This window comes from Leptinotarsa decemlineata, unplaced genomic scaffold (genome assembly GCF_025532065.1).
Source record: "Leptinotarsa decemlineata unplaced genomic scaffold, Ldec_3_MD MMD2_tig00002974_RagTag_RagTag, whole genome shotgun sequence".
NCBI classification, from domain to species: Eukaryota; Metazoa; Arthropoda; class Insecta; order Coleoptera; family Chrysomelidae; genus Leptinotarsa; species Leptinotarsa decemlineata.
The window spans coordinates 8,614,927-8,631,255 of record NW_027412578.1 but is presented as its reverse complement, the minus strand read 5'-3'; the positions used below and the strand labels follow the sequence as shown (position 1 = coordinate 8,631,255).

At 36.3% G+C, this 16,329-nt stretch overlaps 2 protein-coding genes across 3 annotated transcripts; one reads left to right on the top strand and one right to left on the bottom strand.

Annotated features, from left to right (window-relative positions):
• Positions 1 to 394: 394 nt before the first annotated feature.
• Positions 395 to 6,641, top strand: LOC111506381 (uncharacterized). Of its 2 annotated transcripts, XM_023161441.2 has the most exons (4): positions 401 to 589; positions 2,283 to 2,476; positions 2,899 to 3,009; positions 6,462 to 6,641. In XM_023161441.2, the coding sequence occupies exons 1-4, from the start codon at positions 461 to 463 to the stop codon at positions 6,622 to 6,624; spliced, it is 597 nt and encodes a 198-aa protein (XP_023017209.2). In that variant the 5' UTR covers positions 401 to 460; the 3' UTR covers positions 6,625 to 6,641. The 2 variants fall into 2 exon arrangements, with proteins under 2 accessions (XP_074033477.1, XP_023017209.2); XM_074177376.1 differs by lacking the exon at positions 2,899 to 3,009 and having other exon boundaries at positions 395 to 589.
• A 4,380-nt stretch (positions 6,642 to 11,021) lies between these two features.
• On the bottom strand, positions 11,022 to 15,188 carry LOC111506374 (uncharacterized). The gene is made up of 4 exons (XM_023161428.2): positions 14,940 to 15,188; positions 12,538 to 12,731; positions 11,328 to 11,441; positions 11,022 to 11,199 (listed from the first exon to the last, which is right to left on the bottom strand). The coding sequence occupies exons 1-4, from the start codon at positions 15,075 to 15,077 to the stop codon at positions 11,049 to 11,051; spliced, it is 597 nt and encodes a 198-aa protein (XP_023017196.1). The 5' UTR covers positions 15,078 to 15,188; the 3' UTR covers positions 11,022 to 11,048.
• Positions 15,189 to 16,329: the final 1,141 nt, after the last annotated feature.

Below are 16,329 nucleotides of genomic sequence, written 5' to 3'. Positions count from 1 at the left end.
CTTACAACCTCCCGAAGTTGAAGAAGAACGAAAGTTCTAACTCTTCAATATTTTTCTTCGACAGGGCCGGTTTTGAAAGAGGGCAGGCTGAGCTAGTGCTTGGGTGCCTCCCCACTAGAGAAAAAAAAAAATATCAGAATTTGGACAGGCCATAAACTTTTGAAAAACTGGACGATAAATTGTTCTTTTAGTCAGAAAATAATTAGGGCCTCTGGACCTCCAAAACTCTAAATCCGGCACTGGACCTCGAAAGGTTCATCTTGAGTAATATTCTCTCGCGGTATTGCCATCTATAGAAATATATTTCGTACATATTATTTCATTCAGAAATATTTCAAACTGAACGGTTTATTTGTTTTCTTAGGTAATGAACTGACTAATAATATCGTCAAATAATTTGTTTATTCAGTAGCAACCGATCTTCGTGAACTTGCTTCTTAACTGGAAGTGATTGGTAAAAATGTGGTGGATAATTTTTATACAATTTTTAATAACGTATGATACAATGGTAGATTGTGAAGAAACTGGAAAGAGATTGAGTCGCCAAAAGCGGTTTTTATTATATCCTGGAACATTTGACTTCATTCAGGTAAGATTTGTAGACTTCCAAACCCATATCGAGTATCAAGATGTGAATAGATGTACTTAATACTGAATTGTGAGTGAAGAGTTTGAATTTCATTATTGTTTAGAGAGAGAAATTTTTATAGAAATGAGAATATTTGTGTGGTGATAAACTGAACTAGGGAATATTTTGATATCTAATTTATTCTGACTATCGATAACATCCGTCGATAATCCAATGGCCATCCTCAGTCACATATCAAAAGAGTTATAATTATTGTTGCTTGAATTATAGACATGCAATCATTACTGCCCAAGGAAAATTTCATCCACAACAATGTGAATCGTTTCCTCGAAATAAATTACATTCATTGACATTTTGAATCCAACACTAAATCTTGATTATAGAGTTGATTGATTTTTGTGTTCCTTAAGGCAGCAGGTCGAAACCTAAGCATATTCTGGCTTCAAGGAAATTTAAGTCCGGCAATGCGTTAGCAATTTAGCCTAGCACCACTGATGAGATCAGAGGCAAGGCGAAACAGCGTTATCTGGTGTTGAATCGAAAATGCTTTGCTTTTTTGCTGGTTGCCTTGCAGTAAAAGCTACAAAGCTTAGCTTCGCCACGGACTGCCATCGAGAGCCTCATTTATCATTTATATTCGTAGATTCAGGCTTCTGTTGGTTACATAGATAAGAGAAGAGAGGAAGCATTTGTGGTTTGGCTTAGGTAGGTAGGTCTAAAGTGAGTGGGTCTATTCAACCCTCCACCGCAACCCACAAGGGTTTATTGTGGCTAACACCTACTCACACTCGGCCAAATAAACCCAGCTTCTTAACGAAGCCGATTAGTTTGTATGGTGAGTGGTCTTTCAGGTCAGATGGTGAAAGTACGGATCTGTCGAACTCTAAGGACCTGATTCGGCCCCCAGCGGGGCAGGCACAAAGTATATGCTCTGCTGTTTCATCATTTTCCAGACAGGACGACACACACCGTCTTCCGACAGTCCAAATCTCTGCATATGATGATTCAAATGACAGTGACCTGTAAGAAGGCCTGTTAGACATTGTAGTTCATTCCTACTGCAGTCCAACAACTGTTTGGTATCAAGCTTCGAAGGGTGAATAAACGCCTTGGAGTGAGCCGATCCTGGAAGATTCTGCCAGAAGTCCGTAAATCTTCTTGCCATCCAGGTGATCAGTGTTTGTTTAGCAAAGCCCAAAGCGATGCCAATGTCAGATTCTGGTCCTATGAAGCTGCTTGGAACACCCTCCTTTGCAAGAGATTCAGCAGTTTCGTTGCCTTCCAGGCCAGTATGGACAATCTGTTACGTCTTCCTATCCAGGAGTGTCGTTTTTGGCAGTTTGCTACCAATTTAGACGTTGCTCGGTAGAAGCCAAGAGCTTCCAACGCCGCATGACTGTGCGAGAATACTTTTATTGGAGGTTGGATTTATCCAATCTCTCTGCACACAATTCAAAAGCGTTAAATTTTCGCTTGAAATACAGTCGCATAAGTTCCTAGGCAGGTAGATAAATCTGTCCTGGGTCTGCGTCTAAAAACACCTGTGGTTTGGCCTAGCACTACTGATAAGACCTATGACTGGAAAAAGGCCATATATCCTGCAGTTTCAATGAATTTTGCAGTCTGCTTTGATTGCAGTTCCTCTTTTAGATAATTCTATTTCTGATTGATTAAAATAATTTAATTTTCACAGTTAGTCATTGGTGCCGGGGTACCAGTCGAAGTAGATCCAGAAGTTGCACTTTTAGGGTGGTCTTTTCGTGCCCTCTACGAGTTGCCAAGGAATCTTTCCAAACTAACGCCTATGGACTATGGAGCCACGTCCCGAAAAAAAAGGCATCTCACTAGATGGGACTTCTATAAAATGCTGTCCTACGATTCATTAGGGTGAGTTTTTTTGATAAACTGATTTCCATTCCTTCACAATACAGGAATGGAAGCATTTGGTGAGAAATAAAACATCGCAATGCACTCCAACGTACTGAGGAAGGCCCATATGATAGAAACCCCTGTATTTGGAGAAATACCCGACAGTTATCCTCTTTTCTGATTCAAATAAAATATACACACTTCTTCAAATTCATCTCGGTAGTTTTTCTTCAAGGTAGTTATAGGTACAGCTGACTCCTTGGTTGTTTCTTCATAAAACAAGGTTTTCTAGGTGAACTGCAATTAGTTTCACGAATTAAATTACGAGCATTTGTGTTGTTTTTGGAAGTAAGTGTTGCCGATCTTACACTTGGTCACTTCGTACTGCCAATGAAATTCAGGATAACTCATTCATTAATCAGTACTAATTTTTTTCTCAGGCGTGGCCATGGAGGAAGACCTTGCGTATTACGATCTATATGTGAAGCTTCCGATGTCCCTATGGACAAATATCATGGTTTATTCGAGGAACTGTTTCATTCAATATTCACGTAAGTACTAGATAAGTACTAACCTGTGAAGGGAAAAAATTGTTTGAGTAAGAGTCATGAATAGACGAGATAAAAACGCAATAAACTTTTGAGACCTCAGTGTTTCACAAACATTTGAAAGAAGCGAAAAAGTCAGATCATTGAACACTAAACTAGGACCTGAAACAACAAACTGTTTTTCCATCGACATCAATCTTCTTGGACAAGAAAAATTATTCTTATTTGATCATCAGCTGAAAGCATTTCAAAGCCCAAACACAGCGCATTCATGATTCAATACCAGACAGCGCTGTTTCGTCCCGCCATAGGTCTCATCAGTGTTGCAGTTAATGAAGTGGGGACGATAATTTCTCCTTTCATAAAGACGCCATCTATGGATCGATAAAGATATACAGTCTCGTCGGCGTGGGTTTTCAACCAACCGGCTTGGGAAGCCTTGTTTATCTTTAATATTCAAGGAATGAATTCTCTTTTCGATCCCATAGATGGCGTCTTTGTAAGGGGATAAGTCATCAGTCTCACCTAACTGAAAGTATGTTTACGTTGAACATTATCTATAAATTTTTCTGATGAACGGTTGGTTGGGTAACAAAACAGTTGTTTTCTTGCCGACGTTTCAGATTTAATTCTCCAGGGCTCGAAAAGTAGGTTATTCGTGTTGATAATATTACTATTTTAAAAACCATCAGCCCTTTTCGAGCCCTGAAGAATAATTTAATTGAATTCGAAACGTCGAAACAAATGTTTTTTACAGAAAAAAATAATCATGTCAGCCAACTAATCTTTCTTCAGAAAAATTATTGGATCACTAAACAAATTAACTAGTTATCTATGAATAATTGACGATTTTAATTTGTCTATTCATTTATTTGTATCCAAACAGACCTACTGGTCTAATTACATAGATAAATATATATATATATATATATATATATATATATATATATATATATATATATATATATATATATATATATATATATATATATATATATATATATATATATATATATATACAGGCTGATTCACGGTGGATGGCACATTAGACGTTTCTGGTGAACCAGACAACGGATCACTTTGAAAATTTAATGGAAGGCATATTCGGACATTCTCTAGCCAACTAAAATATTTTCGACAATACGGTGTTGCCGCTTCTATTATAAAGCAGTAGCAACTTTGATTTTTCAAATGGAACACTCTGTATATAATATTATTTTTGGAATCTCCAACAATTGCCCGACAACTTTTCTCGATATTTCCCTATACCTATCTATTACCGTTTTCGAAATAAAAATTAATTTCAATTTTTTTCTTCGAAAATCATGACTTCTAAAAATGCCGATATCTTTTAGTTGAGAAGTACTATGATATCGAAATTTGGTTTGGAGTTAGGTGATACTTGGACACTTCCCACACGTCAGCCTAATCTCCGTTACTTCAATACAGGGTGGTAAAAAAATACAGTTTTTTCGTTTGCTTGAAAAAGTTGCTGAAATTTGATTATTTTAAATGGAACACCCTGTATATTATTGAAAATTCGGAAAGCTGCTGAAATTTGCTTTCTTTCTATGTATATCATACCTATAACTAACTAGTCAAGTTTCGGACTTATGAACATTTATTTGTGAAAATGTCCCTTCAGAATGTTATTTCCAGTCGGTATTTGGTAAGCAAGCCATGATTACTATTTGACAGTAGCGTTGTGACATTCTCCTAATAATATCGACATTTTATACATGATTATAAATTCACCAAAATTCAAGCAATGAAGCCTATGTATATATATATATATATATATATATATATATATAAAAAGATAAGTACTTTTTGATCATTCCCATATTGATTCCAATTTAAGAGCCACCGGTAGACAGCTGTTTCAGCCTATTGGGCATCGTCAGGTCCTCGATTAAAGAAAAAGTGGGTGGTGGAAAGTCATCTTCGTGTCATTCAGGCTTGGAGTCCAGCTCCTTTCGGCTGATAAGACAAAGTGGGAAAAACCAAGAAAGTACTTGATAAAAATAGCTGCGTAAACGCAAGCGAAACATAAGTGGAACCACCTATTGGTGTGACACCCAAGTCAACTTGTCAAGTTTTTATGTCAGTGTTGGTGGTTTGACCAATCAACCGACAACTGCGGTAGCAGAAATTTGGAATGATATGAAATCTAGAAAGGTTAATGCAGTCAATCTGCTGGAAAATAATTCCATGAAAATCAAAAAATAAATAGATAAGTACTTTTTGATCATTCCCATATTGATTTCAATTTAAGAGCCACCGATAGACAGCTATTTCAGCCTATTGGGCATCGTCAGTACCGGGCAGGCGGTCCTCGATTGAAGACAAAATGGGAAAAACCAAGAAAGAACTTGATAGAAATAGCTGCGTAAACGCAAGCGAAACATAAGTGGAACCACCTATTGGTGTGACACCCAAGTCAACTTGCCAAGTTGACTTGGGTCAACCAACAGCTGTCTACCGGTGGCTCTTAAATTGAAATCAATATGGGAATGATCAAAAAGTACTTATCTATTTATTTTTTGATTTTCATGGAATTATTTTCCAGCAGATTGACTGCATCAACCTTTCTAGATAGTGGGGTTTGCAGCAAGTAAATGAGTTAGTCCAAGCTTTCGGAAAATGTTGTTTCCATAATCAAGGAAACTACAATAATATAAATTGTTCAGTAAAATCGTAAATAGTAAATGCTCATGGCTTACATCTTATCTGAGGATGGTTACATTGATATTGAAGGAGAAATGATGAGACATTGGTGAAGATTAAAATTGATTTACAATTCTGAATGATTTAACATTTTTTTTGAAAATGTCGTTGACCTCGTGTATGCAAGATTCAAATGATCGAGTTCGAGGTTAGAACTTTGAAATATGACAGACTGACTACTGACAAGTGATAGAAGACTTAAAATTCCACTAGGAATACCAAGTGTACTCTAGTACATCATGTAAAATTGTTCTGTTTGAAATGTCTATGATTAGATTGAAATTGAGATCTGATTATACAATGGAATTGTTCAAATTGACATTATTATAGTAAAAGTTCTTGTCTAGAGTCAATAAGTAGTAATACATTTCACTTAGGTGATTAATGTTTGTTATTTTGTTCATACAATCGTTATTTTCAAAAATGTAGGACATTTCTAGAAAGGACCTCTTACCTGAGATTGATTCAGTGGTTAGTCACTTTTGTGCAAAGTATTTAATTCGTTCGGAACAATGGCAACAACAACATGAGCACTTCGATCTTTACCTCAGCGCCTTTGATAATATCTACCGCAGTAGTAAACGGAACGTCAGGCATAAAAACCTGTAGACCACGGCCAAGAAAACCCGTGAAATAGCTTTCATACCGTTATTACCGGCCGAAAAAGTGTATATTCTTCGATCAGACTATCAATCGTTTGTAGGGGTTATTTCAGTCGATTTTTTCAGGCCAACCAGTACTAATGAAGAAATTGATCACCATACTGACAACGAATATTATGCTGCTCAGAAACTGGGAAAGAAATACAGAGGTAAATGTAAACAACTTTTCCCAGAATGCACAACTTCTTGGATGGATATGATTACCCACTCTTCATTTAACGATACCTAATAAAAGTTGAATAAGTAGATATGATTTTCATTCCAATGTAGAAACACAGTATAGTTCAAGTAAACGATATAGTGCCCCCTACCTTCCAGCAGTTTCCCTTTAATAAACTAATTTTGTTATTCAATAATCATTTCTGATTATATAAGAATATATATATATATATATATATATATATATATATATATATATATATATATATATATATATATATATATATATATCCGGTGTGTCCGGATATACCCAAAAGACAATAGATAAATTAGAAAACAGAATCAAACAAAAAATACAGAACAAGGATCAAGCCAACCCAACAGACAAAACAACACAACGATGGACATCATTTACGTACGTAGGACACCAAACCAAAAAACTAACAAACATCAACATCACATACAAGTCAAACACGAAAATTACGTAAAAAATAAACAGCTGTGAAAAAGAAGAAGACAAAAACCAAAACGGGATATACAGTATACAATGCTCGGACTGCAACAAATTCTATATCGGCCAAACCAAGAAAAACTTGATCCAAAGGTACGATGAGCACAAAAAGGCATACATAAACTGAAACCTTGCAACACACGCCATACGAAACAAGAGTAGGGCCTAGAGGATGACAGCACGACCAGCTATCGAAAGCGCTCGCAGATAATTAAATAGATAAGAGGACACACGACAGGATGACACGTTCAGAAAGAGTAGGGCCTAGAGGATGACAGCACGACCAGCTGTCGAAAGCGCTCGCAAATAATTAAATAGATGAAAGGACACACAGCAGGATGACACGTTCAGAAAGAGTAGAGCCTAGAGGATGACAGCACGACCAGCTGTCGAAAGCGAACGCGAAAGTCGAACCATGAGTCCACCCTTTCGTAACTGTGTCGTGAGTGTCATACCAAGTTTCGTCCAAATAGAAAATTTACCATTGTTCTTGTCTATATTTAATTATTTGTTCTAAGTATTTGTTACGCAATTCCACGATTTTTCTGCTTTCCATAACTGCTTGACGTTTGTTTATTATTTTATTTCTGACCGGGATATTATAAGCTTATATCGTCATAGTTACGCTATCAATAAAGAGGGTCATAACTCCCTTGGGACATTATAAATTTTATAATTCCCTCTACCTTTCACAAGTAAAAATGAATGGAAATGAAAACTGAACCATATTTTATTTATTCACGTCATTACAAATAATAAATGTACAATTTTGAAATGTTTCCTGAAAATTACTTCCGCCACTGGAAACAATTTCTTCTTTTGTATGGATGTATGAAAAACATAGAAAATTCCTTACCAGTTCTTGAAAATATGCCAGAAATACAGTTTCAGTGACATCTTTTGGCATAACATTTTTCCGTAGCAGCCAGTCCAGATATATCTTGTATTCTTTTTGGTATACGGCTTCACTTTTCGATGGAATTAATGATTCTCTTACTTGTTCAGCTTTTTTTAAAATATCCTCCATTATATTTGGGGTAGAAAACACGTTTTCACCGCAAACACAGCTTGATAACAAAGTTCTGTTTATAAACAAGTAACATAGCAACAACCTAGCAACAAGAAAACTCTACTATAATCAACGGTACCTGATTCAAATATACCGGGAAGGTAATGAATTGGTACATTTTTCCGTTTCAAAAATGAACAAAATTTTATTGAAATCGGTCAGAAATAAAATTATCTATGTACCACGGGAATTAATGAGCCTTAATAACCTCAGGCAATTGCTGTCCCTCGGGCCAGAGGCCCTCGGGACGCAAACTTTGCCATCGATAATTAAGGCCCTCCTAATTCCCTTGATACATAAATAACTATTAAATCTAATTCCTAATTTTTTTATCCAATCCTGAAGAGTTTTGTCACAGCAGCTCACGTTATGGCCGAAAGTATTCAATTTCTCAGTATAATTTCAATTGTAGGAATCTCATTGCTTTTTTAATAGTCGTATATTGTTTTTTTTCATGATTTTATTAGATGAACATATAAAGGTAACCGTAACATGACTTCAAATTTAATTTTATGACTCTTCAGCCAATCATAAAACTCGATTAGTAAAAATAATCCAATACGAACCGCCAATTCTTCAGTCCACGTGGACTAATTCGTAGCGGCTTTATTTCTTTATATTGGTTTTTTTGGCCTTTGAGTTCGCCGATAGCTTCAAGAATTACTATATCGGTTACTTTGACATACCCATCGCTATGATTTACAAATATTCTGACTTCAAAAACCAATATGCACGATGATTCTTTCGTTCTAATTTATCCGTTTCAATTCTTCACTTAAAGAATTTTCACTGTTTGACACTGTCTCAATAATTGTGTATAGACTATATGAGTTATTCTTAAAATTTATCTTATTGTGTTAAGTCTTAATTGTGATTATTCTAGTGTGTATACATACCCTATACACGGGGTAACAACCTTTTATGTGATAAACCTATCTACTTACCATCTCTTCTTCTTTATGAATTGTACATGAATTATTATCAGTTTTCCTATTCCTTATTCTGAACAAATCATCGAAACAGTTGTTCTATCCTGTTTGAAAAACTTATGTATGGATAAGTTTTTATTTATTCATCTATTCATTTAGTACAACATTCAACAGCCATAGAAAAGCCGTTTACACAATGGGAACACGCAACAGGAATAATACAAAGGCATGTATCTGTATAAACGATTTAAGAACAATAATAACATGTTTCAAATTTTGAAATCTGCACTTATATGGTTTAAGAATATTACTGTTATATACAAAAATTGAAATCAATATGTTTGGTAAGAGATTTGTAGTAGAAAATGATGGAACTCCATTTACTCCAGGTTTTCAAAAAAACCTCTTGATTCTCAGCCATCTTCACTTCAACTTATGATGTTATCATTACAAAAATTTGACATTGTTATTTGCCAAACAAGGAATTATTAGTAGCTGACACTCAGCATCTAGAGCCAAGGAAAATATCGAAAACTTTGATTTAGAAGTTCATGTATGTTTGAAAAATTGAACATGTCAGATGATAGAATGAAGAAACTCATAAGTTCAACTTCAATAAATGAATATTTTAAACCAATCTATTCTTTTTATGAATCTTTTTATGAATGTATTGAAAATTCAAACAACAACTTAATTGAATGGAGTACTTGAGAAAATGAAAATTGTGTACTTGTCATTGAATTGACAGACCAGTTTTGAACAAATCCCAATTATTTTCTTATTTATTTGTTCTCATTCGGCGTTTCCAATTTTATTTTTTTCATCACAATCGACATACATTTTATAAACTTAACATATCATTATTAACGAGGATCAGGAGTTCGGATCTCTTTGTCTGTACAGTTCTTGGCCGTGAGAAAAAGCAAATTGTAATATATGTGATGGAATCAGTTAATACTTGAAAATCCATAACAGTTTTAAACAACCCCTGAAGAAGCTATAGTATAGCGAAACATGGGTTGCGGCATTTTTGTGAAGTCTCACAATGAAGCGTTTTTCGAATTATTGGAATATTTCTCTGATTAGAGAATAAAGAAATAATTCCCAAGTTACAGTTCCACCCCTGTTTTCAAATCTAAAGAAATGAACTTTAAATATTCAAGCCCGTCGAGTGCTTGACTGGCGTCAGTCCATTCAACCTACTGTGTAGGTTGGCAGTCCATTCAACCTACACAGTAGGTTGAATGGACTAACGCCAATCAGAAAACAACTACTCCACTGGCTAATACCACGAACGGCGTTGGGTTATATCCAACAGGCGTCAGTGCAGGAATCTTCACAGTAGTTGTTTTCTGATAGGCGTCAGTCAATTCAACCTACTGTGTAGGTATATCCGAGACTGCCTATCTTCAAGCATAGCCCACTGACTAATAAGAAAGTTTTTCTTCCTTATTCAAAGGAATCGGACAAATTTCGGATATGCAGTTGGTTGGTACATCGTCCACCTGATGGAGTGACGTTTTTGATGTTCGCTCCAACTTAAGACGAGGAATGAAATACTCTGAAAGAATTTCGATTTTCAATAATGGAATATCATTGACTTTAGGTCGATGATGATCACTATCTTGCACTGACGAGTGGTTAATGACCTCAAAACCGGTTTGCAAGTGTGCCCGTTCCAAAATTGAAGGTTGACTCTTTCAGTTGTATTGCATATGCAGGAAATTTCCTACACTGACGCCTGTCGGATATAATCCAACGCCCTTCGTGGTATTAGCCAGTGGAGTAGTTGTTTTCTGGTAGGCGTCAGTCTATTCAACATTTAAAGTTCATTTCTTTAGATTTCTTCACTGCCTGTCTTCAAGCATAGGCCACTGACTAATAAGAAAGAAAAACCCAATTTTCAATCTAGAAAAACTATGCCCCCTGAAATATATGCTGACAATTGAAGAGGAATTACGAAATAAAATATCGGTCTGGTTTTTTCAGTTTATAAATCTCGAGAATCGTTGAAGAATATCAATCTTACATTCGGGGTATAGCAATTCACAGTTTCCGACCTCAGCTCCTAGTTTTTCCGCCGAAACATAATCCATATTTGTGGGATGTTGGAAAATCTCTTCAGTCGCAGAAGGCCTGAAAAATTAGAATATGAAATAATATTATTAATGATGAAAATAGTACAAAAAATATAGAATGAGTAAAAAAAGAGTATGAAATATAAAGTAATTAGGTATGAAGAAAACTAATAATTTGGTATTTACTTCAGCACAGCAGCGACAATCTCAGCAAGAATTCCTGTGGACTCTTCTAATGGTGAATGAGAAACTTCACATATTGACTTCAAAATACAGGATTTTCCATCGCCATTATTGTATCTGAAAATATGAACATTTCTGGTAATCGTCAAGTCTGACACATAAAGTAGATGTAGATTATCAAAGACATACCTGGGCTATTCAAAAAATTAAGTGAATGTTGAAATTTCGCGAGCTACTTACATTCCATTAGCCCCCCTCAGATATGAGGGGGGCTACTTCGATGGGGACAAAATAGAAACTGATGAATACATGAATATTTTTTGAGAAAAATCAGAATTCAACTTCTTTTTTGAACAGAGTAGTACAACAGAGGCATACCGCAGGGCAGGGGTCGGCAAGAAAAATTTTAATGAGGTCCAGAAAAAAACAACTGATATAAATTAAGTGCCACCAATGTATTATTTTAGTTTCAAATCAAATTCTGGATTATAAAACAAGGCCTGAAAATAATGTGACAAACTACTCCTACGGTCTCGAGCCAGTTTTTTATAGTTTAGTTCTTGAGAGGGACGGCAAATTCGAAGTGTGTCTTTTCTGGGACACGTTTGGTCCGAAATTATTCAGTGGATACCGTTTTATACATTTGCAGACACATCTTCTTTCAAATCAATTATCTCTATTTGAAATGATGACTTTAACAGTTCAAACAACTTGGTAGCCACATCTGTCCATTCTGTCTTCAAGAAACAGAGATAGCTTGCCCATCTCTACAATGTCTTGGAATCTTACTGTATTACTGAGTTTTAATATGGATTTTCATCAAGTATCGGCAAGTTCTATTCAATGAGTAAGTTCTTGTCTTGCAATTTTTTTTTTCAAAGATATCCAGCTTGCGACGGAAAGCAGACACGCTTTGTCACATATCAGATCACATATTAATTTTATATTTTCTTTCAACTCTTCAGTTTCAAAATATCATTTCAATTAATAAAGGTATAGTATACCTTACCTACGTATCAATTTATACTTGGTATACAACACATTACAATATTTGGCGGTCCAAGGTTCAATCTTTCGCGGTCCGCAAACGGACCGAGGTCCGCTTGTTGCTGACCGTTGCCCCAGGGTTATGAATCTATTTTGCACCAATTTCTTGAGCAGTAGAAGCAGATTCTTTATCAGTAGAGGAGGAAACAATTTTTTATCAACTCACCTCGCTAGGAACCTCTCCAATATCTCATAGAGCATCCATCTCGATGTAGATCTTTTTTTCCTCTCGTATATGACAAGCGACGGACGTGTGTAGATTGAGCTGTTCGTCGGGAGGAGGTAGAAGGCCTTCATAACTGTTCCGAGTGTAACGGCATTTCGTTTCACTTCAAACGGAAGACCCAAACCAAAAATGAACTGAAATAAATGATAACTATAAGACTTTCACACAATGGGGATGTACAAACGCCAAAAACTAGTAGCGGACGAAAAAAAATCACAGTTGATGAAGAAGCCAAAACCAGTATACGCAGAACTATTCACAGTTTCTTTTTCAGAAATGAGCTGCCCACACTACAAACAGTTCTGGAGGCACTTAGCGATCATGAATTGGTCCCATAAATGGGTAAAGAAACTTTTAGGAAACTTGTACACGAAATGAAATTTACGTACGGAGAAGTTGACAGGAAAAGCATTCTCATTGAACGTCAAGAAATAAAAGCATGGAGAAGAAACTATCTAAGAAAAATTGACGAATTTCGGAAACTCAAAACAAAATTGTACTTCATGGACGAGACATGGGTTAACCAAGGACATACGGTCAAAAAAGTATGGCAGGATGGTAATATAACAAGTGCACGACAAGTCTTTATTGAAGGTTTGTCAGTTGGGTTAAAACAGCCATCTGGAAAAGGTAGTCGTCTGATAGTTACGCATATAGGAAGCGACAGTGGATTTTTACCAAATGGTGAATTAATATTTAAATCTAAGAAAACAGGCGACTATCATGAAGAGATGAATGCGGAGGTGTTTGAAAAATGGTTTGAAGGCATCATTCAACTTGTGGAACCTGGGTCTGTCATCGTCATGGACAATGCCCCATAGCATAGTCGACATTTAGAACCATTACCGAAACAATCATGGAAAAAAGCAGCAATTCAAGAATGGTTAATTAATAAGAACATCCAATATAACAAAGATAGTTTAAAGGCAGAACTACTTCAGCTAACAAAATTACACACAGATAAATATAAAAAATTCGCAGTGGATGAAATGGCGTTAAGTCGTGGAATTACAGTTTTAAGGTTACCACCATACCACTGCGAATTAAACCCAATAGAATTAATCTGGGCGCAAGTAAAAGGATATGTGGCACGAGAAAACAGAACATTTAAATTAGTGGACGTGCAACATCACCTACAAGAAGCTATTCGAACTGTTTCTGCAGAAGACTGGAAGAAATGCATGCAGCATGTTTTAAAAGAAGAGCAAAAAATGTGGGACGTAGACAACCGTATTGAACACAATATTGAACCAATCATAATTTACTTTGATGATAGCGGTAGCAACAGTGACGAATCTGAGGTTGAAGATTAGACAAAAATTTGTACATTTACATTTATATTATATTCTATTATCAAAAATTTGTAATTTATATTTTCTAGTACCTACTCCTGACGATGAGTTTAAGTTACTCGAAAGCTTGAGAATAGTTATAAAGAGTTCACTTATCAATTTCACCCAATAGTGAAAAAAAGTTATATAAATATATATATATATATATATATATATATATATATATATATATATATATTGTGTTTTTTATTAATATTGTTAATTTATTTGGTACCTACTATAATTACCACGATTATTACTCCGTTTTCATAAGGCCCACCTAATGACTACAACGATTAGGTAAATAACGATATTGCAAAGTTTTAATGAAATAAATAAAAAATTTGTATGAATATTTTAACTAATTGTACTAAGAATTTTTCTTTCATTCTTAACCCTCTCAAAAATTAATAAGCACGCCCCCGATTTGCTGTCAACTGGCCTTACTTCTACTCTCAATCATTATTGGTTTTAGTATAGACAGGTATATCTGGGCACACGTATATGATCTCTCTCTCTCTCTCTCTCTAAGTTCTATAACTGTTGCTTCTCATTCGAGCGCATTTGGCCAGGCTCATCCTGTCCATAGTGAACAGAAGCTTCGTCAGAGGGTGCAGTGGTCTTGCTCAAGGCAATGCTGCCATCCCAAGTTTTTATTCAGATGTTTTTTCAACAAAAACACTTTATTTTTTACAGGTCGCTTCCTTCTCAGGAGGCCTTCGGATAAAAATCACACAAATAAACATGCTCATATATTTTATAGAACTGACGACCTCACTGAATCATTCGACATCCAGCCTGGTTACCGGCGTAGACAGCCACCAGTCTTCCTTTCACTTCGATATCTATTCGAACATAACTTTTTTTTCAGGTTACGGTTGTTATTGGCACAACCGTTCTATCGGAGAGAGGTTACGAACTGCATAATTAATTTTAAGTAAGCTGTTGAAACTAATAAAGATAATGATTATAATCATTAACTACGTTATTGAAATTCGTTTGCAAACATACCTGTACCCAATTTGAACCCACATTTCTCCATATCAATGCTCTCTTTTGGCGGGCAACCACGTGTCTGCTAGTATCCAGCAATTTGGACTGCGCCAGAGTACCGCAGAAAATTACTACCAACAGGAACCGGACTTTCATATTTGCTGCGGCATCTGATCGTGCACATCAAGTATTTAGTTTGTTCTGCTGATTAGTTTTCTGTCACTGAACTTTCGAGGTAAATGGAACAATTAGATCCTTGGTGTGAATTTGATGGCCGTTAGGAAATGTATAATGTCGCTAATGAGATTTTGGAATTTATTATACCAATGCGTAATAAAATGTGTTAATTCATTGGCCAGTGTCTTACAAGTTGTCTGATGTTTCCGGGTTTATTAGCCGTGGTCTGCAGGTTTTTATACCTGACGTGATCTACCTTGCTGTTAGCGCAAACTGAAAATGGTCATGGTGAATTCGTACTCACAATGGGACGGCCGACTACTCATGTACCTGATTTGTTCAACCCTTTTTCAATTATTGGGAAAATATTTGTGCTACGAAGTGCCATTATCCATTTCTTATTGATAATAATGATAATAATAATGATAATAATCCAGGCACATGATTCTCGGACCCAATGATCACTAACCCCACGGTGTGGGGAGTGGTCGTTGGTTGATAATGCTGGCGCGCCCTCCCGATTGTATTGGGGCTTCGAGGGATAGGGCCTGACCAGCGCATACACTGCTTTGAGCAGATAAGTTCGACAGCATGAGTTCAAGGAACTGCGCAACCCGATAACTCCGGATGAAGTTCGAAGAACCCTTGTTGGTTCCAAGAACTTTGCTGCTTTAGGCTCAGATGAGCTAACCACTTATTGGTGGAAAAAACTACCAAGGTTCCACCACCATCTGGCCAGAGTTTCCAACTCATGGCTTAACGGAGAGAAGCCGATTCCGGATTGGTTTGTCGAGAGGCGGACCGTTCTCATCCCCGAAGACGGAGATTTGTTCATTCCTAAGAATTACAGACCAATAACATGCTTAAATTCGTATTATTAGTTGTTTACGAGCATCTTATACACACGAATACTCACCGCAGTTGGCCGAATGTTCGAACGGATATATGAGCAGAGTGTGTCGAAGACAGGAGTCGCTGGATGTACAGAGAACCTGCTCATTGATAGATGTGTAAAGCAGGATTCGATACGGTATAAGTGTAACATCTTTATGGCCTGGATTGATTACCGCAATGCATTTGATACAACATTGCATGAGCTCATCCTGCATTTGCTCAGAAATATTTCGGTACCCGACAAAATAGTGATATGCCTTTAACAACTGGCGGAATCGCTTCACCATAACATCTGGTCAAGCTAGAGTCCAAACAAGGTGGGTCACTTTCAGAAGGG

Coding starts and splice junctions, on each gene's coding strand:
- LOC111506381 (XM_023161441.2), top strand. CDS start 461: ATGTGGTGGATAATTTTTATACAATTTTTAATAACGTATGATACAATG. Junction 590..2,282: donor GAACATTTGACTTCATTCAG/GTAAGATTTGTA, acceptor TAATTTTCACAG/TTAGTCATTGGTGCCGGGGT. Junction 3,010..6,461: donor CTGTTTCATTCAATATTCAC/GTAAGTACTAGA, acceptor CGATTTTTTCAG/GCCAACCAGTACTAATGAAG.
- LOC111506374 (XM_023161428.2), bottom strand. CDS start 15,077: ATGAAAGTCCGGTTCCTGTTGGTAGTAATTTTCTGCGGTACTCTGGCG. Junction 12,732..14,939: donor TGGGTTCAAATTGGGTACAG/GTATGTTTGCAA, acceptor CATTTATTTCAG/TTCATTTTTGGTTTGGGTCT. Junction 11,442..12,537: donor TTGGAGAGGTTCCTAGCGAG/GTGAGTTGATAA, acceptor TCATATTTTCAG/ATACAATAATGGCGATGGAA.